We start from the raw sequence: 25,730 nt of genomic DNA on the forward strand, positions 1-25,730 counted from the left end.
GTTATTTACAATGACGGCTGGGCCAATTGTGCGCCGCCCTATGGGACTCCAAATCACGGCCGGATGTGATACAGCCTGGATATCGTTTTCCTCATTTGAAATCGGGTTTGGAGGTGAAATATAGCCCTGAAAGTAACAGCCAATTGCCAAGGGTCTAGTTTTTAATTGGATCGAAACATTACCGCATTGGATTGTGGGATATTTGACCATAAACCATGAATTAAAGCTCAACAAAAATGTGTACATGACCTTTACTTTGTGGATTTACGGTAAAGAATCCCACAATTCAAAGCGGTAATGTTTATAATCGTGAGCGAGAGGTCTATTCAGAGATATTTTTGAGAAGATGGAAAACTCCCTTGCATTCGTATTCCAGCCCATTGTCTACGTTGCCTATGCGTCGTCAATGAGCCGCACGGTGCATTCTGGGTGATTCTGGGACAAGGAGAGCGCTCCTTCAAGAAGTGAATGGAAGTCAATTGGGCTAGCTCTAAACCCCCAACATTAGCATGAATTTCGACAAGAAGTACCACATTAAAAATATTTTCGGAGATGTGAGATAATTAACTTATCTGTAATATCGTACAGCTTTTGCATCGTACTTTCGAGGAAAATAGCCATACCCCGACTTTGAGAAGGGATTGCGTGACGATCAGTTTAGCAACCGCGTGACGCAGCATGACAACTTAAACGCGATTGGTCGAAAGTCTGATGGGTGGGGCGTTATACGTTCGTAGCTCTTTGCCCAATAGGATTCCTATCTCGTAATTTCTCTTATCCCTGGTCTATTTCAGCTAGCTAGCCACCCAATCAATGTCTATTATTATTCATTTTTATTAATATCGCCAGCCTATCATACACGTTGGACTTAGTTTATTTTTAAAACAAAACCATGAATACGATGATAAATCGGGGAAGTTTTCAGATCCAGTTAGCTTCCATTATGGAAATGCTAAGCAAAGCTGCTGTGGTTGAAATCGGTAAACTTGTCGACGAGTGCTCGTCCGTTCTCCGTTCTGAAATATCCCAACACATGAATGAGAACGAGGCATTAAAGAAGAAATGTTATCTGCTAGAGATTGAGTTAAAGACGGTGAAACTGCACGAGCGTAAAAGGGTCATTGCCAGCCGTTGTCAGAATGGAGTTCAGGTCTCGGGACAAATATTTACGCATCGAGCAACAGAGAACCGAGGTGAGCATTTTTAGACGGCAACGTTAGCTAGCTTGCTACTGTAGCCGATTAAAATAGATCCCACGATTTACGAGTTAAGGCTAGTGTGGGCAGACTTTAGATACAACTAGTGATTTCAGCACCCAAATAATAGCCCGCAATTAGCTGCACACATTCTTTGTAATTCCGGGCTATTCTTTGGGTGATGTAATCAATACATTGTTAGTTTTTGATAACTTTTTATGTGACGTCGGCCAAACAGCCAAATAACGTTATTCCAACTAAACGTGACTCAATTCTGGTACAATTCTAGAAACATAAAGCCCTCCTACTTTAATATTACATCAAACATTTCACAAATGCAAATTATACAGTTACTGCACTGTTTTAACCGGTTTTAACACAGTTGCAGGCGACAACATGTTTGTGGCGTCCATCTTCCGTTTACACGAAGGTGTTCGGAGACGCAGATGGCTAACGTTTAATTAGCACAGGTACGCCTCTGTCTTCCAGCTGTTTTCCGTAAACGAGCGCTGTAAACATGGACATTTGTCCATGTCGGAACCCTAACCCTGTAAAGGTATGTGGTAATTTAACCGTTTGTTAAACTACAGCTCAGCATTCAACATCATAGTTCCCTCCAAGCTCAGGACCCTGGGAGGTCAGCAACTGGTTCCTGGACTTCTTGACGGGCCACCCCCAGGCGGTGAGGGTAGGCAACAACACATCTGCCACACTGACCATCAACACTGGGGCCCCTCAGGGTTGTGTGCTTAGTCCCCTCCTGTTCACCCACAACTGCTTGGCTGCGCACGACTCCAACACCATCAGGTTTGCTGACAACATGATGGTGGTAGGACTGATGACTATGAGGCAGCCTATAGGGAGGAGGTCAGAGACCTGGCAATGTGGTGCCAGCACAACAACCTCCCCCTCAACGTCAGCAAGAGAAAGGAGCTGATCGTGGACTACAGGAACAGGGGCGAGCATGCCCCCATCCACATCGATGGGGCAGTGGTGGAGAGGGTCGAGCTCTTAAAATTTCTCACTGTCCACATCACTAAGGAATTAACATGGTCTGCACATTTTGTGAAGAGGGCATGACAGCACCTCTTTCCCCCTCAGGAGGCTGAAAAGATTTGGCATGGGCCTCAAAGTTTTACAGGTGCACCATTAAGAGGATCTTGACTGGCTGCATCAACGCTTGGTATGGAAACTGCAAGGCACCTGACCACAAGGCGCTACAGAGGGTGGTGAGTGTGGCCTAGTACATCACTGAGGCCGAGCTCCCTGCCATCGAGGACCTCTACACCAGGCAGTGTCAGAGGAAGAACCAAAAAAGTGTCTGATGCCAGCCACTCAAGTGATATATAGACATTTTTCTGCAACCGCATGGAAAGTGGTACCAGTGCACCAAGTCTGAAACCAACAAGACTTCTAAATAGCTAATCAAATGGCTATCCGGACTACCTGCATTGACCCTTTTTTGCACTAACTCTCTTGCACCGACTCTATGCCCACATTGGACTACCCACACACGTACTTACACCCCAACATACACACTACATAAGCCCACACACACTTTCACACTCACCACATATGCTGCTGCCACGGTTTATTATCTATCCCGTTGCCTAGTCACTTTACCCCTACCTATATGCACATAGCTACCTTAATTACATCGTACCCCTGCACATCGAATCAGTACTGGTATTCACTGTATATAGCCATGTTATTTTTTACAAGTTATTCACTGTGTGTTTATTCCTTGTCACTATTTTGCATGTTGGACAAGGACCCGTAAGCAAGCATTACACTATTAGTCTACACCTGTTTATGAACACATGACAAATACATTTTGATTTGATATGACAATCTCCTCTTTGCCCACAAAGCTCCTATTCATCTTCCCGGTAGACAACTCTGCAAGCATGTATGTACTTCCAAAAACGCTCTAAATAAAAATGTATAAGCAACTGGACATTTTTTTCTATGTATTGTTTTTGACCGGAAGAGGTGTGTTTTTGACCGGAAGAGCTACCAATAGGCACCTCTTCCGGTCAAAAAACAATACTTAATTTTTTACCGGTTGCTTGCAATTTTTATTTAGGCCTTTTTTGGAAGTACATACCGGGCGTAACAGCAGTAAATGGCGATAGTTGCAGGCAGGGCAGGCATATTTGGTGAGTAACATATTTTAACGTTATAACGCTTGCGGAGCTGTTTAATGGGAAGATGAATGGAGGCTGGTTCAGCCAAGGTCAGTATATTCATGATAGACGTTCCCCTTTTCAGAGAAGCAGTCTGCCCCCGCGATAGAGAGTGTCTTTGGTAAGGACTGGTGCATGGATCTATGGAGAGATGGGGAGTCAATCCCTCAGGATAAAGAGACAACAATTGGATCGGCCATCTTGGGCGATGATGAGGTCACTCAGGTCAGATTTATTAATATCCTTGAATAGTGCATCTGCTAGCCAGGCTGTCCCAATTTGCTCCCTTCCCCTGACAATAGTCCTACCGATTTGATGTTTGCAGATCTGTAAGGTTAAAGACCCAGCAATGTGGTGGAAGCTGAGTGTTTATACCTATCCAGACCATTCAGATCAAAGGGTTAGGGCCTAGGGAAAGGGTTAAGGAGTGAATTGGGACTGGGAAGGGTTATACTCATGGATCACAATGAAGGTAACGAAGGTTACAAAGGTGCTTCTGTTACATTCAGAATAAAAAAAGGAACGATGTGTTGTCTAACGGTCACTCACCTGTCTTGTGTAGGCAATAGACTTGGTGGACAATGAGCCTGACTTGGTGTTTATCAAAGAAGAGCTGTTTGAGGATCAGCCAGTGGACCAGCAGAGGGGACATGCAAGCAACAGAAAAAGTATGTGTGTCGTGATCATTGAAATTTGGACAACTCATTCATATGTAAAATAAATGACATCCTTTCATGAGGGAAGGATGCAAGTTGCAATTGTAAGTCCGTCTCTGGATAAGAGTTGTATGCTACTATGACTTGTTAAGGAACGAGGGCTGTGGCGGTCATGACATTTTGTCAGCCTGTTATTGTCATGCGAAAGACAGCTGGTCTCACGGTAATTAACTGTTAATTAACATAAATACGTTTAGCATCTCCAGGCTCCACTCGTACAAGCCTCCAATGCACGCCTTTGGAATGTCTGCATTTTAAAAAAGTTGAATAAATCAATTGACTATACACCACAATCACAAATTCATTATTTTAGGCAGGTCTGAAGAAACGTTATGATATGAAGAAAATGTCATTCTGAAGAACAGAATGAGTTGGCCAACTTTATGTTATCTGGCTATGCACCATAACATAGGCTTGTTCATTTAGTAGACAAGATATGCTTATAAGATCTGTGCCATTATTTTTATATTATATGATTTTATATTAAGAAGAATATAATTGAAGTTACTTGAATAAAATATAATGGATGTGCACATATGAAGTGGCTATGTTGAGCGTAAAATTTATCATTTGAAACAGATTTAGAGTTATTTGGCAGCTTTTGATGTGAATGATACAAGCCTTAGAAATCAAAAGATATACAGTTGAAGTCTGAAGTTTACATACACCTTAGCCAAACACATTTAAACTCAGTTTCACAATTCCTGACATTTTAATCCTAGTAAACATTCCCTGTCTTAGGTCAGTTAGGATCACCACTTTATTTTAAGAAAGTGAAATTTCAGAATAATAGTAGTGAATGATTTATTTAAGCTTTTATTTCTTTTATCACCTTTCCAGTGGGTCAGAAGTTTACATACACTCAATTAGTATTTGGTAGCATTGCCTTTAAATTGTTTAACTTGGGTCAACATTTCGGGTAGCCTTCCACAAGCTTCCCACAATAAATTGGGTGAATTTTGGCCCATTCCTCCTGACAGAGCTGGTGTAACTGAGTCAGGTTTGTAGGCCTCCTTGCTCACATGTTTTTTTTCAGTTCTGCCCACAAATTTTCTGTAGGATTGAGGTCCGGGCTTTGTGATGGCCACTCCAATACCTTGACTTTGTTGTCCATAAGCCCTTTTGCCACAACTTTGGCAGTATGCTTGGGGTCATTGTCCATTTGGAAGACCCATTGCGACCAAGCTTTAATTTCCTGACTGATGTCTTGAGATGTTGCTTCAATATATCCACATAATTTTCCTACCTCATGATGCCATCTATTTTGTGAAGTGCACCAGTCCCTCCTGCAGCAAAGCACCCCCACAACATGATGCCACTTCCGTGCTTCACGGTTTGGATGGTTTTCTTCGGCTTGCAAACCTCCCTCTTTTTCCTCCAAACATAATGGTCATTATGGCCAAACAGTTCTATTTTTGTTTCATCAGACCAGAGTACATTTCTCCAAAAAGTACGATCTTGGTCCCCATATGCAGTTGCAAACTGTAGTCTGGCCTGTTTATGGCGGTTTTGGAGCAGTGGCTTCTTCCTTGCTGAGCGGCCTTTCAGGCCAAGTCGATTAAGGACTCGTTTTACTGTAGATATAGATACTTTTGTACCCGTTTCCTCCAGCATCTTCACAAGGTTCTTTGCTGTTATTCTGGGATTGTTTTGCACTTTTCGCACCAAAGTACGTTCATCTCTAGGAGACAGAACGCGTCTCCTTCCTGAGCAGTATGAAGGCTGCGTGGTCCCATGATATTTATACTTGCGTACTATTGTTTGTACAGATGAACGTGGTACCTTCAGGGGTTTGGAAATTGCTCCCAAGGATGAACCAGACTTTTTGGCTGATTTCTGAGTCTTGGCTGATTTCTTTTGCATTTTGGAGTAGAGGCACTGGGTTTGAAGGTAGGCCTTGAAATACATCCAAGGTACACCTCCAATTGACTCAAATGATGTCAATTATCAGAAGCTTCTGAAGCCATGACATTTTCTGGAATTTTCCAAGCTGTTTAAAGGCACAGTCAACTTTGTATGTAAACTTTGTATGTAAAATTGTGATACAGTGAAATAATCAGTCTGTAAACAATTGTTGGAAAATCATGCACAAAGTAGATGTCCTAACTGACTTGCAAAATTAGTTTGATAAGACATTTGTGGAGTGGTTGAAAAACGAGATTTAATGACACCAACCTAAGTGTATGTAAACTTCCGACTTCAACTGTATGGGCTGCTTGCGCTCTTGCCTTAGGCTGCACACGCTGTTGTCAAGTGATCATATTTTCACCCATCAGACTTTTCTCAATTTAATCTTGTCTTTACTACTATGGAAATCAGTTTTGATTTAGAATGCCCCATTTATCAAATGCGCAAGAACTGGCAAGACAAAAAGACGTGTCATCCATATGCACTGGAATAGCGAGTGGATGCCACTATACCGTCTGTACGTTTTTCACTCATGTTGGGTAGGCTACTCTGGTAATTTCACTGTGTCACAGATGATATTCCACCCAAACTCTGTATGCCAAGGGCTTTCCAACCCTGTTCCTGCAGCTACCCAGTGCTTAATTTGGGAAGCCAAGTGAAATCTGGTCGGGAACATGGATAGTAACACGTTTTCACCACAAAATATATTTAAGTAGACTGTTGACAGCCCCTCTCTGCTCGCTGGAGAAAGGAATGAAGGAGGAGGAGATGGAATCTCAGTGGTGAGATATTCTGTTGCAAAAGGTAATGTCAGTCCATTAATTATGAAGAAAAAGGAAAGCCCTATTACTTGGCTATTCAAAAACAAATGCACTAATTTTAGGCAAAATCTGAATTTGTTTAATTTAGGCCTGACCAATTATGTACAGTTGAAGTCGGAAGTATACGTACACTTAGGTTGGAGTCATTAAAACTCATTAAAACTTGTTTTTCAATCACTCCACAAATTTCTTGTTAAACTATAGTTTTGGCAAGTTGGTTAGGACATCTACTTTGTGCATGACACAAGTCATTTTTCCAACAACTGTTTACAGACAGATTAGTTCACTTATTCACTGTATCACAATTCCAGTGGGTCAGAAGTTTACATACACTAAATTGACTGTGCCTTTAAACAGCTTGGAAAATTCCAGAAAATGTCATGGCTTTAGAAGCTTCTCATAGGCTAATTGAGTCAATTGGAGGTGTACATGTGGATGTATTTCAAGGCCATCTTCAAACTCGGTGCCTCTTCGCTTGTCATCATGGGAAAATCTGCCAAGACCTCAAATTTCTTTGTAGACCTCCAAGTCTGGTTCATCCTTGGGAGCAATTTCCAAATGCCTGAAGGTACCACGTTCATCTGTTCAAATAATAGTACGCAAGTTTAAACACCATGGGACCACGCAGCCGTCATAGCGCTCAGGAAGGAGACGCGTTCTGTCTCCTAGAGATGAACGTACTTTGGTGGGAAAAGTGCAAATCAATCCCAGAACAACAGCAAAGGACCTTGTGAAGATGCTGGAGGAAACGGGTACAAAAGTATCTATAGCCACAGTAAAACGGAGTCCTATATCGACATAACCTGAAGGGCCGCTCAGCAAGGAAGAAGCCACTCTTCTAAAACTGCCGTAACAAAGCTAGACTACGGTTTGCAACTGCACATGGGGGAGAAAGATCATACTTTTTGGAGAAATGTCCTCTGGTCTGATGAAACAAAAATAGAACTGTTTGGCTGTAATGACCATCGTTATGTTTGGAGGAAAAAGGGGGAGGCTTGCAAGCCGAAGAACACCATCTCAACCGTGAAGCACGGGGGTGGCAGCATCATGTGGGGGTGCTTTACTGCAGGAGGGACTGGTGCACTTCACAAAATAGATAGCATCATGAGGTAGGACAATTATGTGGATATATTGAAGCAATATCTTAAGACATCAGTCAGGAAATTAAAGCTTGGTCGCAATGGGTCTTCCAAATGGACAATGACCCCAAGAATACTGCCAAAGTTGTGGCAAAACGGCTTAAGGACAACAAAGTCAAGGTATTGGAGTGGCCGTCACAAAGCCCTGACCTCAATCCTATAGAACATTTGTGGGCAGAACTGAAAAAGCGTGTGTGAGCAAGGAGGCCTACAAACCTGACTGTTACACCAGCTCTGTCAGGAGGAATGGGCCAAAATTCACCCAACTTATTGTGTAAGGCTACCCAAAACGTTTGACCCAAGTTAAACAATTTTAAAGGGAAGCTGCCAAACACAATTAGTATATCTAAACTTCTGACCCAATGGGAATGTGATGAACAAAATAAAAGCTGAAATAAATCACTCTACTATTATTCTGACTTTTCACATTCTTAAAATAAAGTGGTGATCGTAACTGACCTAAGACAGGGGATTTGTACTAGGATTAAATGTCAGGAATTGTGAGAAACTGAGTTTAAATGTATTTGGCTAAGGTGTATGTAAACTTCCGACTTCAACTGTATATGTCGACGTGCCCTTGCCATGTGTAATATGTGGTAGACTGTATTGTATAATGGCACAATCATCTTTTCTTCGGGCTTGGCCTCATATGGCCTTATGCATATGGCTGTTTTTGAATTAATCATTACCTTTAGAAAGCACTTTGAAACATCCACAATGACCATGTTTTCCACTGTTTCAACCTATTGATCAATTTGATGAAAGTTCAATCTGTTTTAAAAGCACATACTGTTTGATTTTCGACTGCATTTGCATTGTCAGTGGTTAGAGACAAAGTAGGGCCCTGAGTACCAGACCATTAGGCCCTGATGAGTTAGCGAGTTGGGTACTACTAATTTTACTGCAGTTGTGACTCATGACTGCCGGTGTGGCAGTAATACGGTCACTGCAATAGCCCTATATGGGACTGGTAATTGAATTGTTTCACAGCTGTGATGCCGGTATTGAGATTTTTCATTTGTACTGTACAGGGAGCGTAGCTGTGGAGGATGCTCCAGCAGTGGAGCGAGCAGCTGCCAGTCAACTTCACCTATACAAGGGGGACTCGAACACATACCCTGCAGGCAGCCATCAGGTACAGCCTGACACAGAGCAGCCCACATCCATTGAGAGCCTCATGGAAGACCCCACTCTGGCTGGTCTGGTTGACCACACAGAGCCTGGCCCTGACACAGCCAATGGGATGTACATGGACTATCCTCCCCGCAACACGTACGCACCAAGAAACCGGCCAAGCCACCAGCAGGGAACTGGAAAAGACCTGAAGCAGCAGTTTGACTGTTTGTTTTGTGGGAAGAGCTTTGGTTATTTGAGCTACTTGAAAGTCCACATCAGACGCCACTCTGGAGAGAAACCGTTTGGCTGCACCGTTTGCGGGAAGCGCTTCGCTCAGAAGACGTACCTGAAGCTGCATCAGCGTACACACTCTGGGGAGAAACCTTACAGTTGCACAGAGTGTGGGAAGAGTTTCTCTCAGAAGAGCTCGTTGAATGTCCACCTCCGGAGTCACACCGGGGAGAAGCCTTATAGCTGTGTCGACTGTGGGAAGAGCTACACCTATAAACACGGTTTTAACACACACCAATGTTTCAAATAATTTACATTTCAACCTTGTTTTGAAAACTGGCAACTGAAACATCTTTAGCCGTATTGTAATCATGGTGGTTTTCAGTAGGTAGATTTTTTAAAAGTTAACTGTTTTGCGCTACTGTGTGCCCTAATGAACATGACCAAGCTGTTACTCTTCACTACACGGCAGAACTGCTCCATTCAACTTTTCCCTCCTGCTCTGTCTGTAGGATTGCACACACACACACACACACACACACACACACACTGCCTTCTTGTCACACAATTGGCAATAGACTAGATGCCCCACTGTTAGATGAAGACATTTTTGAAGTATTTCTAAAGACATGTACTGTTTGTGCTAAACAGTGGTAGTCCTGATACCAGTTGTTTGTGCTACTGTGAAGAATGCCAGTGTGGTAGACCGGTCACGTAAACGTGTGCCAAATCATTTTCTGTAATGAATTAAACGGGTACAGTAATACATTTACTTATTTGTACTCGCATTACATTTGTATTCCATATGTTATAAAAATGTAAACATGGCAATGATTAAATGATTGAAATGTTATACCCATAATGCTGTTTTAATTAAAAGCAAATTAAGTTTACAGCAGATGAATATACTCCAGAAAAACAGACACAATCATGGAAGCATTATGTATAAAATGCGCTGCTGGGAACAGAAATTGAAAACATCCATTTAATGATAACTTGTCATATTTACCAATGTATAGAGGACAATGCAGATACAGTACCAACTGCCATCTTGCACCAAACATTGGCAGGTTAATTCCTTGAGCCTAAAATATAGAACAGGCAGGAAGGTAAACATTACAGTACCTATGAATTGTGCAATACTCATGCACCACGTTCTTTGCAAAATAAAACTTTTACTTTTATTGTAGGTAAATCATACCAGATAGCCTAATACATCCTGTTAGTGTTGTAGCGAATTCAGACAAATAAAACAAGTGTAATAAATACACTTAAAGCCTACTGTAGCGTATTTGGGGGAGGGGGAGGGACTCCCAGGTCCAGATCCAAACCCCTTGACAAGGTCGCTAGGTGACGGGTTAAGGTCGCTCCAATATTGTGAAGTATGACATACATTAGACAGTATTTGGTTCTCCAGTTTGAGCAGAGCAGGCACACAATCCTTTAAAGGGGCAATCAGCGGTTCAGATAGAGGCCTCCCCACCTGTTTCGGTAAAAAGCTGAGGGCTGGGCCTGGAGAAAATACTGTCGATGTGCCCTTGATCAAGGCACTTAACCCTAATTGCTCCTGTAAGTCGCTCTGGATAAGAGCGTCTGCTAAATGACAAATGTTAAGTGTTTATTTACTTTGTTTATGTTGGGTTCTGATGGGGTACAACAGTTCAACTAAGCTCATGAGGCATTAATAAGTTATATTCTTCAACAATAAATGAGTACATCATTTCTAAGTCCCAAAATACATGTAGCAACTGCAGCTTGCCTCTTTAAGTCAAGAGTATTGCAATCAACCAAAAATACTTCATTTATTTTTATGAACAGCCATGTGTGTTTGGAGCAGTTGCTGATTGACGAAAGACAACTGACACTTAGAACATTTGTGCACTTGCGCCTTCTTTTTCTTATCTTCCTTTTGACCGTGAGCTTTGGCCAAGTGCTGAGTGAGGTATACTTTCTGGGTGAAACCAATTTCGCATGTGAGGCATTTGAACGGTTTCTCACCAGTGTGAAGGCGCATGTGACATTTCAGATTGCCCTTCTGTGTGAATCCTCTCCCGCAGACAGTGCACGTGTGGGGTCTCTCTCCAGTGTGCACCAGGTGGTGTATCCTCAGGCTTGACGGACAGCTGAAAGACTTGCCGCAGTAATGGCAAAAGTACTTCGAGCTGTTCGAGGCCAGATAATCGGGAGCAACACATTTGTGTTTTTTGAGCTGAGTTTTCCCAGGATAACAGTTCTTACACACACTGCAGTACAGCGACTTGTGAGATTTCATATGCATCGTCAGATGGTTCTGCCGCAAGAAAGTCTTCTTACAAATCACGCAACTTAACTTGTTTGTTTCGGATTTACTATGGGAGTGCAAGTTAAACCTGTTAAAGTAACTGAAAGTCTTCCCAGCAGTCTTTCCAGCTTTGCTTTTTGACTTTGCTAAAGACTTCTTTGCATACGTTGGCTTTGTGATGTGTTCATCTTGTCCTTCGTTGGGCAACAGCTCGGTATCGTCTGGAAGGAACTCATTCGTCTCATCGTCCTCAATGGGAAAGACATGCTCGCCATATTCCTCCTCCACTCCGTCGATGGATATGAAACGTAAAGTATGTCCTGTGGAGACATCCGTAGTTGACATCTCCAGTACCTGTTTATCCCGTCTCCCTGGCCTGTCCTGGCGGAAGGAATCAAAGGATGGATACTCATTGGAGGGCCCTTCTCTTCCATTGTCCAATAAGTCGTCATCTCCTGAAGCAACAGAGAAAATACAAAAAGAATACACATACGAGTTGTGGCTTCGATTGCCTGTCCACCTATTCATGAAAAACAATGTCCAAACCTCCATGATGACCAAATAAGAGACGGTCACAGTGTCTTATAACTGTGCATGTCACCAAACGCATACAGTTAAACCTATGCGATTTAGCACTACACCAGCCAGGCAATTCAAACATCTCAGATTAAAACCTCTAACAACTTACCGTCTAAAATTATTGTTGGTCTTTCCTGTGGGTCTCTGCTGTTTATGATTTCCACCTCAAAATCCTCCTCTTTAACGTCAGCTTGGCCTGAAGGCACCCCTGTTGACTATGAGAATAAGACAAATATTTTTAGGAGCCACATGAAAAATGCAGACACTAAATAACAAAATGCATTGAAGGAATAAGACTTCTAAACATGACAGAAGGGGTAAGTGTCAATAATGTAGGGGAGCCTCTGAGTCACTCATTTCAAAGAGCTGGGCATCTGACAGCATGTCCTCTGGTAAGCCTGAGTCCTCTGTTGGTTTCCACAATCCTGCCTAGTGCTTTCTCATATCAGTGCAGATGAAGAACAGCGGATGAGGCAAGGGAAACTGTCCTCAGTCTACTCACTCACTTTGGCAGTGTGTTGCGGACTGTTCTCTGTGCTGTCGGGATCCCCATGGTTCCATAGATCAAGGCACCATTCCTTCCCAAATATTCCTTCGATGGTGGGGGACCCATTTAGCCCTGGAAGAGAATGCAGAACTGAATTGGCACTTGGGCATATTGTGTCAAACACATTGAAAAACAGTGGCCCCTATTGGACGAATAGACTAAAAGGGAAAGGAAGGAAGACTATAAAATCCCCATTCTGCATGCATTCTTGTCAACACAACATGCATCCTCCTCCCTGTCATGGATGCATTATCAAAGAACCACAACATACCTCTGTCTATTCTGGTGATAGTTTCACCAGTTTGAACACCAACAGAGCGATAGTTTCCAGCCAGCTTTGGAGCTGTGCTTTTCACAATTGTCAGTTCACTTTCCAGATTATGCAATTTATCAGTGAGAGCCTCATTTTCTAAGGAAATTCCCGCGTATTCGTCGTCAACCAGTTTGCACACATGAGCCATTGCGGTTCTGGACAATATTTCCATGATGGAGGACAGTTGTGTGTGAAAAGAAGCGCGTTTAGACATGGCTCTGCGTTATTGTCCAAACGCCGTTTGAATTGATAAAGTTGTTCAAACTAACCAAATATTTCGTAAATTTCGAACACAAAAAGCCTACCTAACCCAGCTGCTGAACAGAATCTAACTGGGAACAAAAACAAGAGGCGATGGAAATTCAATTTCCGGCCGACGCATACGTATGACGTGAAACAGATTAAAATAGCATACATGTGGATAAAAATATGCTTTGTTAACTCGAACATTTTATAGTTAAACGGAATACATACCAATAATTTGATTAAACATATAGCACCGTAGTAAACGCTACATTTTAAATCTTTATTATTTTCTGGGGCTGTGACCCCATCTACTGGTCCAAAATTATATTACTGTAAAAAAAAAAAAGAAACGCTCCACATCAGTAAAAGGAAGTACGCAAATCAGAGGAAAAACAGATTTTTTTAAAATGACAATCTGAAAATGACAGTGAATGCATATGGTCAAAAAATACTAAATGTACTTATTTGAGAAGCAACATTTTATTTCTACCTTTCTGAGAATCTGAAATGTTGGTGAATTATCCATACATGACATTGCACTGTACAAAAATGCATTTAAATACATCCCTTAATTATTCTATACGTTTGTCAGAGAGACAGTTAATGACACAAAAACATTTCCATGGATTTGACAAGAGCAACAATGCATCACTAAATAATTTGTGGATTTAGTTAAGCAGCTAACCTTAGAAGAACATAGAAAGTACAAAATGGTGAAATCCACAGGAGGTCTGAGGAACAAGTGGTGTCTACTTCCACAAAAATGGCAGTTACAGAAAAATAAATAGACAAAAAACCTTGGACAAGGAGAGCTCGGTCATGGCTAGAAGGGATACAGCTTTTGTCAAATGAACGTCAGATTTGGCTTTTCATAGCAGGTTAGGACAATTTACGAAGCAGATTAGGAGAATTAAGGTTAGGAAAAGGGTTTCGGTTATTCATGCTAATTTGGGGTTTTCGAGCTAGCGCCCAATTGACTCCCATTCACTGTTTGAAGGAGAGCTCTTCTTGTCCCAGAGTTGCCCAGAATGCACCGCGTGGACCAAGTGATTGGTCGACAGTTTTCTGGGTGAAGCGTTATACATTCCTCCCTTCATTGCCCAATGGGACTGCTATCTCATCCTTTCTCTAATATCTCTGGTACAGTCTCAGCTGGTCTCAGTTCGATCCCTTCCCCTCCCTTTGGCCCTAACCCTTTGACGCTTGCATATCTGTAAGGTGGAAGCAATACGGTGGAAGATTTACCCCTAGCCACACTGCGTATACCTATCCAGACCCTTTAGACATGCCAACATTGAGGGGTTAGGGCTACGGGGGAGACAGATAGGGAGCAATATGGGATTGGATGTCTGATGTAACAGACAGGCTAGTGACTGGACGCAGGCCTCTTCACTCCCATGACTCTGAAAGTGCTGCTGGCGATCTTCTCGTAGAGCAGAAACATGAGGGCAGCGGTCAGGACAGTCTGTAGGAGTTTAGCTTCCAGGCCTTTGAACAGGCCCAGCATGCCGTACTTCCTATGGGTGGGAGAGAGCGTCGAAAAACAGAATATGTAAGAGATGAAGGCATTGGCTGTGTTCCAGGTAGTCTTCATTGCAATTGTGCTGCACATATGACCAGATCTCACAACGCCTGGAGAAGTGTTTGACATCTCAGGAAACACAATATGGTATAAGAATCCTCTGAGATGCACAGCACGACGGCAATAAGACAACCTGGAACGCAACCACTGACTAAGTCTGGGAGTGGTAGCAGTCATGGTGCTTGGTAAATAAAATGTTGAAATAAGGTAGGCAGGTGTGTGTGTGTGGATGGACCAACTTCACTCTATTGATCAGCAGATGCATCACACTTCTCAGGCTGTTCAGCAATGGTGATCCGTCTGTGTGCTGCGTGTGTTGACCAAACTGAGAACGAGATGCAGATAACGAGCAGTGAAATGAACACACGGAGAGCTTATTCCACTGGAATAACACTAAACATTGGGACAGCCCAATGTTCACAGCAGAGCACTAAAATGCAACATCCAAACTGGCGGACACACTCATACAGTCACAGGACAGACAGCCCTCATGAAAGAGTACTACAGAATTACTACACAGAACCTATATTTGTGCATTAGCTGCAATGTAGAGACTTGTAGGGATTGTGTAGTGAATGTGTAGTTTACACACTACTCAAGATACACAAGTAGAGTTTTGTCGTGTTCAGTAGGAAAACAGTAGCATTTCCAGTAGTAATCAGGTAGAGAGTTTTACTACTTGATGTTGGTAGCCGAGCTGTTTGCTAGCACCATTGAAATGTAGCTATGTAGCCCCTGTTTTCGGCATGCTAGTTAATAGAAAGGTGTGTTTGTATGCAGATGTACAGTATGTTCATACTGGTATACTTACCCATTCTACTTACCTCTTTTGACCTGTTGCCAAGGAAGCCCTCGACATAAGACTGGAGGCCATTGTTGGTAAGATTAATATTGTTCATCAAATATTTATTTGTTTTTCTTATGTGACTTCTGTTAGCAGAGGATTGACAATGGCTTATAATTGTTTCTTGTACTTGTCTTTATATTCTAAATATAGATAAGGATTAACAAAAAGTGTAAATATCTAATTTAATATGTAATTAATGTAATATTTTTTGCTACTACATTTGTATAAACATGTTATTTCGTGTTTGATGATATAACTACATGTGCACTAGTCTAGTAGAGACACAGTAGTGACACAAGAAGATGCCAATAGTGATTTTGAATAGGCAAACAGTTGTAAATGTGTCCATCTTCATTAGTAATTCAAAAGGGTTTATGTAGGAAATTAAAAGGTATCAGGAGCAAATCAGTACTGACACAACACTACACACTGAAGGTGTAGGCATTAAGTAGTAATTCAATAGTGAACATGTAGGAATTGTGGTAGAATGTGTAGGTTTTAAGTAATAGATACCCAAAAGCTCAGTAGTTACACAGTAACTAGGAAATACGTAGTGTTCACAAGTCTTGAAACGCCCCAATTTATCACTCATTACTACTTAAATAACTACATAAATCACTACTGGTTTACTACACACCTCAAACAAATAGCAAAACCAGGTTTTGTGTAGATCTTGGATAGAAGTGATTCAGTAGTACTTTTTCATGAGGAACATTCACACAAACACACATACCCACACTGTTCTTACCCTCAGGATGGACTGTACAGTCTGTAGTGGGTATGTGACTGTGGTGGCTACTGCTTTGGCTATGGCACCAATCAGAAAGACCTCAAGAGACAACAACTAGAGAAATGGACAGAAACAGTATCAGTTCGTTCCAGTTTAAATAGGGTTGGGCAGGTATATAATAATACAGCATACCAGGGTATTTTTATATTTATATACTTTTTAAATCAATATTTTCAATCATGATGTGTACTGATGCTTATTTATAAAACCCTGTTAGGCCTCACTCCCCCCTATCTGAGATACCTACTGCAGCCCTCATCCTCCACCTACAACACCCTTTCTGCCAGTCACATTCTGTTAAAGGTCCCCAAAGCACACACATGCTTGGGTCGCTCCTCTTTTCAGTTTACTGCAGCTAGCGACTGGAACGAACTGCAAAAAAACTAAAACTGGATAGTTTTATTTCCATCTCTTCATTCAAAGACTCAATCATGGACACTCTTACTGACAGTTGTGGATGCTTCGCGTGATGTATTGTTGTCGCTACCTTCTTGCCCTTTGTGCTGTTGTCTGTGCCCAGTAATGTTTGCATCATGTTTTGTGTTGCTACCATGTTGTGTTTTCATGTGTTGCTGTCATGCTGTGTTGTTGTCTTATGTCTCTCTTTATGTAGTGTTGTGGTGTCGCTCTTGTCGTGATGTGTTTTGTCCTAAAAAAATGTTTTATTTTTAATACCAGCCCCCGTCCCCGCAGGAGGCCTTTTGCCTTCTGGTAGGCCATCATTGTAAATAAGAATTTGTACTTAACTGGCTTGCCTAGTTAAATAAAGGTTAAAAATAAAAAAGTACTTGTTGAAAGATAAAAGCTATTGATTCCTCTTTGCTTTTCTGTTATACCATTTTTTGTTAGTGAGGGAGGACTGAAGGGCTTTTTCCCATCAATGAGAATTCAATTCCCATCGATAATTTTGCCCAGTCTTTGCAAGTAATCCCTCCGATGACTTCTCTGTGAACCAAGCTTCTCAGCTGCCTCTTCAAGCCCTCAGATCATGAACTGGACAGCCGGGTTGAGCACCAGCAGGAGAGAGGGGAATGTTCCGTTCCACAGGGCCCCCACCCCTTCGTCCTCAATGATCTGCACAAAGGCATCTGAGGGGAGGAGAGCGGGACACTGTTTACCCTAGAGATAATCTGACATAGTGACAAAGAAACCAGACTAGGACAACAGTAGTACAATGTGTGTTTGCCTGCGTCTTTGAAAGAAAAAGACAGAGGGAGAGTGTGTATGTACGATGCTCGAGAGAGAGAGAGAGAGAGAGAGAGAGAGAGAGAGAGAGAGAGAGAGAGAGAGAGAGAGAGAGAGAATGTGGAGAGAGAAAGCTCAATCATTCCATGACACTGTTTAAGTGTTATTAAGTCTTAATAACTTTGTAAGTTAGTTAGTATCAGCGTTTGGGTCTTTAGGGTCTTATTTAGGCCTACCTGCAGCGGTGCCCAATAGCAGGTCTCTGCTTGGAGTTGACTTGTGTCCCCGGAGCCAGCTGGCTCTCAGGCTGTGGAAGCAGTAGAAGTAGACGAAGTTGGAGTAGCAGAGACTGCAGATCACTGGGAGCCAGCCCCTGTAGGGCGCCAGCCTGCAGAGAGGACAGGCAGGGGGGGACAGACACAACCTCAGGTGATTCTGTTCAAATACAAAAAGGCTAAAAGAGCAGAGAGAAAGGAGATCGAGAGAAAGACAGAGAGACAGAGCTCTTGTTTACTCACAACCCCCTCTTCCTTGACAATCTCTGACAGAATGGCAGGAGTGGACCTGGCTTTCCTCTTCTCATCCACTATAGAAAAAAAGGAACAGAGAGAAGAATAGACATGCGACTTGCACCGAGATATCTTATGTCCTCTATTCAGTTTATGCACAAAGACGTAAAGATATAGCTAGCCTTACCTTGCAGCCGTAGTCTTGCAGTGTCAAGTGGGAAGAAAACGGTCATTGCTGTCACACTCCCCTAAAAACATATAGACCTACTGTCAAATGTAGGGTCTTCAAAATGTGAACATTTGCTGATATTAGGCTACCCTTATTTATAGGGGATACAGGTTTGGCAGTATTAGCCTGTCAGATAGCAATTTAAAGAAATACTGCCCCTTGTTTTCATGTAATGCAGAGAATCTGCAATAACCTACTATAGAAAAAAGGCTATGCACATCAACAAAGTTTACTTACCACTGCTCCTGCCATAGCATGCACCAAGCTTTCGTACGAGAAAACTTCAGCAAATCGAAATTCTCGAGTGCTCATTTTAATTGCGGTAGATACACATGTAAAGTTGACAGTTATGTTTGCATTCCACTATGCTAAATAGTTAGGGAATAGAGATACTGATACTGACATTTTCGTTCCTTCCAGAAAACAACGCGGCTGAATGCTCTTATGGGTTTCTCACATAGACATTAAAACCATTTTCCCCCGAATGCGCTTCTTACTCATTTTACATCCAGGTCGTTCGTATAGCCAATGGTAAATATATTCCCTTTCCCAATAAGGTGATTGGACAATAGGCGATGCCGCGTGTTCATTTTATTGGCTTTTCCAGTTGTCACTCAAACAAATGAAACTGCAGGGCTGCGTTCAGTAGGCTTTTACGTTCTGGAACACTCAATTGAACGGAAACGGTGCTGTACTGAATGACCAGTGGAATAACGGGGACGGGTTGTCATTCTGTACTGTATTTGGTTGGGGAACGCTGTCAACAGTACCACTGCCCTTTAAATACACTCATTACTTCAAGCCACACCCACCAAACCGGAGCAAAAGTACCTCAGTCGGTTCAAGAACGTTTTGGGTAAACGTGTCGTTCAGTACAAACCGTTCCGCAACATAGCAAACGTTCAAGCGAACTAAACGCATCTCAGGCTTATCCAGATACAGTTCCACCGACAGAATAATGGGTTAGTTATAAAACAAAAATGTGGACTAGGCTGCTGAGGGGAGGACTGCTCATAATAATATCTGTAATGGAGCAAATGGAAAGGCATCAAACACATGAAACCATGTGTTTGATTTATTTGATACCATTCCATTAATGCCGCTCCAGCCATTACCACAAGCCCGTCCTCCCCAATTAAGGTGCCGCCAATCTCCTGTGGTTTGGAGTTACTTCTCTCTAATATCTCTGGCTTGGCGCTTGTCCCACAATGTTTTCCGGTCGTCACATTTACCACAGAAGTCATAAACCCTGCCTATTTCTAAAATAAAGATTCTTAAACCTAACCCCTTTATTTAACTGGGCGAAGTCAGTTACGAACAAATTCTTAATTACAATGACGGCCTATCCCGGCCAAACCTTCCACTAACCTGGACGACGCTGGGCCGCCCGATCACGGCTGGTTGTGATACAGCCCGGGATCGAACCGGGGTCTGTAGTGACACCTCTAGCACTGTGATGCAGTGCCTTAGGCCTCTGCGCCACCTTGGAGCCTAACAACACTTAACTTTGTGCCTAACCCTAACCTTGAATTAAGACCAAAAAGCACATTTTTATTTTCATACATTTTTAGGATAGACCCTTTTGACCTTGTGGCTGTGCTATCTAGTGGAAATCATGTTGTTTTCATAGTCTTGTTCATTCTACAGGCTAGCTACTACACCTGTCTGTATTCTGAATTCTAAACTTCTAAAATGTGCTCCTTTCTGGAAAAGGGTATGTAGTTTTATTGTGTTTTGTGGTTGCAAATATTAAAGTTCACTACAAAATTTACTTTCTGCATTCCTATTCAACAAATTCTAAACTTCTAACATTTGTAACAGTAAATCATGTTGGGAAATAAATGCATTTGAGACTACTAATCACAGTAATTAATCACAAGAAATAAGACAAATATATCAAGCATCGAGAGGCCTCTTTCCCCATCCAAAGGTATTCAAAAGTCTCTCTTCTTGTCCATGATATGTATTGATGCTTATAGCTACAAATAATCTCTCTACCACCTCAGCAAAAACTTGACAAACAGCCTCCCCACCCCTCCAGGACAGAAAGGCTAAAGAAGCACCCAGTAACACACTGACCAGGGCTGAGTACATCTGCAGAGAGAACCCCAGGCACATGGATCCAACCACAGCTACGGTCAAGCCCACTAACCTTCCTATTAGATATCTGGGTGAGAGTTTCCCCAATTTATCCCACATCAAGAAAACTGACACACCACCACCAAGCCACCTTTGCCCTGCACACCACCCCAACCCCAGCACGACTAGGGCCCCCAAGTTGTGGAGGTCCCTCCCGGTCCCTAGGATGGATACTACCAAGGCTCCTGTGGCCATGCATCCGGGAGCCAAACACAGCACCATCCTAGAAGCCCCCACAGCCACCGATACGGTAATGAACTGTGCCATCCTGATCTCACCGCTCTTCGCCACATTCTTCACTGCCCTGACCGTCATGATGCTCATCAAACCAGCGATGACCACCCCACTCACTGCAGCCACCCTGGCCCCCACCCCAGCCCCGCTCATCCCGTTACCCACAAACTCCCACCACACCCCAGGCTCTTGGAGCTCCTCTGCCTGGGCCACCCCATCTGCAGCACCCAGCCCCAGCCCGATCAGAAGCCCCAAGAAGGGGGCGCGGAGCACCGATGTAACCAGGCCATTAGACCCAGACAGGACCTCTGCTATCCAGACCACTGAGATGGCTGCTAGTCCTCTCAGTAGCCCGATGGCACCCCCTCTGGCTGTGGCTCTCAACACCAGTTCCACACAGTGGTAGTCCAGCAGTCTTGCTGGTGGCAGTGACTCTGCTTCCCCTGGACTCTCCTCCTCTATGTCTTCCAGTCCCAGTACTGACCATGCTCCAAGAGAGAGAAAGAGAGCTCCCAGACTCACCACTACCAGTATGGCCCTTACAAACACCCACTGACGTCCCATGATGCTCCAGCATCTACCCCCTCCTCCTTCGTCCTTCTCGTCTTTTCTTCTCCCCTGGATGGAGAACGATCTGTCTCTCTCTGTTCCCTCTCCCATTGTTTTTTTTTAATGAACCATATTTTTTTTTTATTGAATCACCAAAACTGTTCAGTCAATCACCCTCCCATTGTTTCTGTCTCCATTGGATGAGTTGAGGCAACCTGTTTTTCTTAGTGAAAGGTGAAACCAGAATTTGGTTATCTGATATCCCCCACCCCCTCAGAGTGGATCAGTTCCTTCAGTCTATCTCATGTTGACCACTGAATGTGCCTCTTCTAAGGAGATCCCTCTCCATCACTGATGTACTGGTTGCATCTATAGGTTAGAGAACCACGATGGAAATAAGTCAAGACTTTTGTGTCATCCTCAACGATTCCATTTACACACCTTGACTATACAGTATGCGTTTCTGTTTTTTTTTTTTACAAGCCGGCAACACTATGAAAACACCCATTTAGAAAACATTGCTATCATTTAAGATAATCTTTGTCAAACAATTCACTTACTGTAGCTACGGGTGCTGTTCTCCAAGGTTGTTCGCCTGTCTCAGAGTGTCCGCATCTGCCTCGGTCTGAATCGGCCTCATGTATGCTGCCAGACAACCAAACAGTTGAGAAGACCTTGTGCGTTTCGGGAGTTACTGGTTGGACCAGATGCCAGACTAGTGAGAACAAGTCTCACCTACTATTTCACCATCTGTGTAGGCCTAAATTGTGGTTTCCACTCACCACACCGGTTTCTCCAACCATAAATGCTGCAACTGTAAATTACTTTGATTATCATGATCAATCATTAATTAATAAACCATTTAATCAATCAAAATTGTTATTCCATTGTAAACTCTACAACACAATCAATTAACATTATCTGAGTCTGCGTCCAAAATGGCACCCTATTCCTTACATTAGGCAAATTCAAATATGAACCTCGAACCCAGTTCCACTGCTCATTTTAATTATTCCCCTCTAATCAGGGACCAATTTAGACCTGGGACACAAGGTGGGTTTTTTACTGTGTTTTAGCTCTTTGGTCGCATGCTGAGTCAGCCTCCCCGTCTCTCTCAGCCAGGCTCTGCAGTTTTTTTTACTTTACCTTTATTTAACTAGGCAAGTCAGTTAAGAACTGATTCTTATTTTCACTGACGGCCTAGGAACAGTGGGTTAACTGCCTTGTTCAGGGGCAGAACGACAGATTTGTACCTTGTCAGCTCGGGGATTCGATCTGGCAAGCTTTCGGTTACTAGTCCAACGCTCTAACCACTAGGCTACCCTGACGCAGTAGGGCGATTACAGTGTCACTTCAGCTAGTCTCTGCAGCAGCGTTTCCACTAGATTATATAGCCACAAAGTCAAAATTCATGAAAACAAACATGAGGTTTTTGTCCTTAATTTAAGGTTAGGCATAAGGTTAGCATGTTAGGTTTAACCTAATGTTAGGTTTAACAATCAAAATTTAAGATGAATAGTAAAAATAGGCTGGGTTTAGCCATAATTATGGCTTTGTGGCTATAGAAGCTAGTGACAATCTGGGGCGATGACTGTCACTTCCTGTCTCTCTCAGCCAGTCTCTGCAGCAGGGCAATGACTGTGTCCTGTTTGGAGGAGAGCAGCTCTAGAGCCGTGGCCATCCTACCCAGGGACTCTGCCATGCGCGCCTCCCTCCTCTCACGCCTCCTCCCCCGGGCCTCCGTCCTGCTGCGACGCCCCTGCTCCTCCTTGGCCTGCCCCTCCTGCCTCCTCAGGAACTCCTGCAGCAGGGAGGTGCCTTCTTCCGCTCGCTTCTGTTGCTGGGCCAGAAGGGAGGTAATGGAGGAGCCCTTGGAGGAGAAGTGACGGCGCTTCTTTCTGCGGAGGTGTACGCGGCTAAGGTTGGAGGGGATGTGATGGGAGGCAAGGGAGGGGTTTGGCTGTAGAGGGTCTGTGTTATTGGCTATCCTGGGAGAGGGCGTGTCCAAGGGGGTGGGGAGAGGGAGTGAGGAGCGGACGGGGGTAGGGGGAGGGAGGGATCTGACAAAGGTGTAGAGAGGGAGGGTGGAGGGAACTGGCGTGTGGAGTGGGAGGGAGGAGGGGACAAGGGTGAGTGTCCGTGTGCATGCAGTGATGAGGTTGCCATGGGGAAGGAGGGGCTTCTGCTCTGTTTTGGCGGTTTCCGTGGCGACATTCACCTTAGGGATGCTGGTTACTAGGGTAGGGCTGCTAGTGGTCTCGGCGCCGATGGTGTCACCAAGCATGGCATCCATCATCTTATGAGCGAGTGAGAAACAGACAGAAAGAGAGAGACGGAATGTTGAGATAAGAGGGTCTTGTTAGTTATAAGCTGCCCAAGGGTGCTATCTTGTTTCTTACTTTCATAATACACCCCCAATGTCACTAGAATTGATGAGCATTCACTACAAGACCACTAGAATAACATTTTCAACAAAATGAAGAGACGGTTGCCTGACAACGTCACGAAAATGATGTGTGAGGTACGGATGAGTAGAAGGCCGTGTGTTGCTGTGATCCTGAACAGCCAGAGCTAGCAACAACGACAAGAAACTGCCATGTGGGGCATCGTAGGTGGCTTGTAGTATCTTGTTTGTGATACCTAGTCACGTTTTAAGGTGTTTTGACTCATACCACGTCTACGATAATATGGCTCAAATTCGCTAGCTAGCTAACAACTGTCACGATGTATTTGAGAGACACAAAGTGCTTATTGGGTTTTCTTGCTAAACATTTGGAAACTTAATATAGTTTCAATAATCCTATGACTCTAAGCCAACCCTGTCTGTTTTGCCCAGAAGATGCACACGCATGGGTTTTCTTGCTAAACATCACACGTCTATATTATAATAAAAACAAACAAGTACCTCAAAGTACTCCCAGGAGGTTCTGGCCTGGCCGGTCTCCCTGCCTCTGTATTTGACCCTCTTGTAGGTGACGATCAAGTTGTTCCACTTGCGACGGATCTTCTCAACGGGGAGACAGTGACCCTGCTCCTCCAACTCCTTCTGCACGCTCTGGAAGAGCTGCGACCGCTCTCGGGTCCCATAAAGGCTCCAGCGGCGCCCCACTGCTTCGATCAGGTACACGATGGCCTGGTAGGAGAACTCTGGGGACACCTGGGGAGGAGGCCGAGGAGCCGGGAGGGTCATGACTGTGGCTGAGGAGGAGAGGAAGGAGGTTGGAGAAGACGGATGTTTAATAAGTATAGAAGTACTGCAAGTCACTCGATCAGCTAGCCAGCATGCATGTGAGATTTGGTTCTGGGTGCTGCAGATAAATGGTACGTCCACAGTAGGTGCTTAGACCAAGAAATATAGGAAGGAGTTATATTTGTTTGATGTTCCCTCTTTATTTTACTCCCCTCTATCTCCCTCACTCTTAAACGGGAAAAAATAGGACTCACCTGGAGCTATCTTTAAGATGGTTTTGCCATCTGCAGAAGTAGAGGAAAACAAACGGTCAGCACTCACTGGATCTAGTGGACAGAAAGAGAGGCAGGTGTCACATGCAAAACCGTCAAATACAGTTTAGTATTTTGCGATAGTTCATAATGTCAATAATATTCTGATCATTCATTATATATTATACAAATATTTCTAAAGTGTGCAGAGCCTTTTTCCTGTTTCTCCAGGTTTGCCTTTTACGTCAATACCTTCACTATTCAGCTCTGGGTGTGCGGTAGATTTGGCCTATTATCTAATAGTGTTTTTAAAGTAAAAGTTCCTGTGAGACAAGACTGAAAAATATGCTGTCTCTGTCTGATTATACTGTACCAACAACTTACACAGTACGATGGGTTTGGTGGTGGTTTTAGTTGCTAGCCGCCCATGCTGTGTTGAATATCCTGCATGGTCCTCTATTGGACCGCCTTCTCCCGGAGAAATATCATGACGAGCTGCAGACTCCGAGGCTCTTTTGCCCGAAAGCAGCGAAGATGATTCGTCTTCTTCGTCAAAGGACTCGGAGTCTTCACTTTTCACAGTGATATTCAACGACATTACCGCGTCTACCAAGCGCACTGTCTTGGTTATGAAATCGCTCGACCACGTCTAAATAGGCTGCCTATGTGGCTGTTTCTCTCAATGCTTATGAGAAGGAAAAAGTTTTAGTCTTTCATTTAGATAAAGAAATTCGCCTACAAACCCCAACATCAGCCACTATTGCAGTATTTGCGTTATCGGACCTGTGACTTTACAACAAGCTGAAGAGAAATGGCTGCGTACTTTACCAAGCATGTCTGCGCAACGCTGCTTCGCAGCTCTGAGCAGGGATTCGCTGCTGGCAATTGTGGTGACGTGTACCAGCGTGCGCAGGCCCTGCGCGGGAGCAGAGACGCAACGCAGACG

General features: G+C 43.5%; 3 protein-coding genes across 7 annotated transcripts; 1 reads left to right on the plus strand and 2 right to left on the minus strand.

Moving 5' to 3' along the window:
- The first annotated feature begins 381 nt into the window (after positions 1 to 381).
- On the plus strand, positions 382 to 10,164 carry LOC115170905 (zinc finger protein 627). Of its 3 annotated transcripts, none has more exons than XM_029727273.1 (4): positions 382 to 1,193; positions 3,468 to 3,607; positions 3,945 to 4,050; positions 8,998 to 10,164. In XM_029727273.1, the coding sequence occupies exons 1-4, from the start codon at positions 893 to 895 to the stop codon at positions 9,621 to 9,623; spliced, it is 1,173 nt and encodes a 390-aa protein (XP_029583133.1). In that variant the 5' UTR covers positions 382 to 892; the 3' UTR covers positions 9,624 to 10,164. The 3 variants fall into 3 exon arrangements, with proteins under 3 accessions (XP_029583133.1, XP_029583136.1, XP_029583135.1); XM_029727276.1 differs by lacking the exon at positions 382 to 1,193 and adding an exon at positions 2,111 to 2,711; XM_029727275.1 differs by lacking the exon at positions 382 to 1,193 and adding an exon at positions 2,734 to 3,355.
- A 120-nt stretch (positions 10,165 to 10,284) lies between these two features.
- LOC115170902 (myoneurin) lies at positions 10,285 to 13,423 on the minus strand. The gene is made up of 4 exons (XM_029727267.1): positions 12,992 to 13,423; positions 12,680 to 12,792; positions 12,283 to 12,388; positions 10,285 to 12,049 (listed from the first exon to the last, which is right to left on the minus strand). The coding sequence occupies exons 1-4, from the start codon at positions 13,245 to 13,247 to the stop codon at positions 11,112 to 11,114; spliced, it is 1,413 nt and encodes a 470-aa protein (XP_029583127.1). The 5' UTR covers positions 13,248 to 13,423; the 3' UTR covers positions 10,285 to 11,111.
- A 317-nt stretch (positions 13,424 to 13,740) lies between these two features.
- Positions 13,741 to 25,709, minus strand: LOC115170903 (uncharacterized). 3 transcript variants are annotated; one of them, XM_029727270.1, is made up of 12 exons: positions 25,169 to 25,709; positions 24,788 to 24,859; positions 24,249 to 24,541; positions 21,904 to 23,639; positions 21,317 to 21,712; positions 18,380 to 18,440; positions 18,202 to 18,269; positions 17,920 to 18,071; positions 17,335 to 17,586; positions 16,457 to 16,552; positions 15,106 to 15,186; positions 13,741 to 14,796 (listed from the first exon to the last, which is right to left on the minus strand). In XM_029727270.1, exons 1-4 carry the CDS (start codon positions 25,380 to 25,382, stop codon positions 22,938 to 22,940), a joined length of 1,281 nt encoding a protein of 426 aa, XP_029583130.1. In that variant the 5' UTR covers positions 25,383 to 25,709; the 3' UTR covers positions 13,741 to 14,796; positions 15,106 to 15,186; positions 16,457 to 16,552; positions 17,335 to 17,586; positions 17,920 to 18,071; positions 18,202 to 18,269; positions 18,380 to 18,440; positions 21,317 to 21,712; positions 21,904 to 22,937. The 3 variants fall into 3 exon arrangements, with proteins under 3 accessions (XP_029583130.1, XP_029583129.1, XP_029583128.1); XM_029727269.1 differs by having other exon boundaries at positions 15,101 to 15,186; XM_029727268.1 differs by having other exon boundaries at positions 13,741 to 15,186.
- Between the last annotated feature and the right edge of the window lie 21 nt (positions 25,710 to 25,730).

The sequence above is a fragment of the Salmo trutta genome, chromosome 32 (assembly GCF_901001165.1).
Source record: "Salmo trutta chromosome 32, fSalTru1.1, whole genome shotgun sequence".
NCBI classification, from domain to species: Eukaryota; Metazoa; Chordata; class Actinopteri; order Salmoniformes; family Salmonidae; genus Salmo; species Salmo trutta.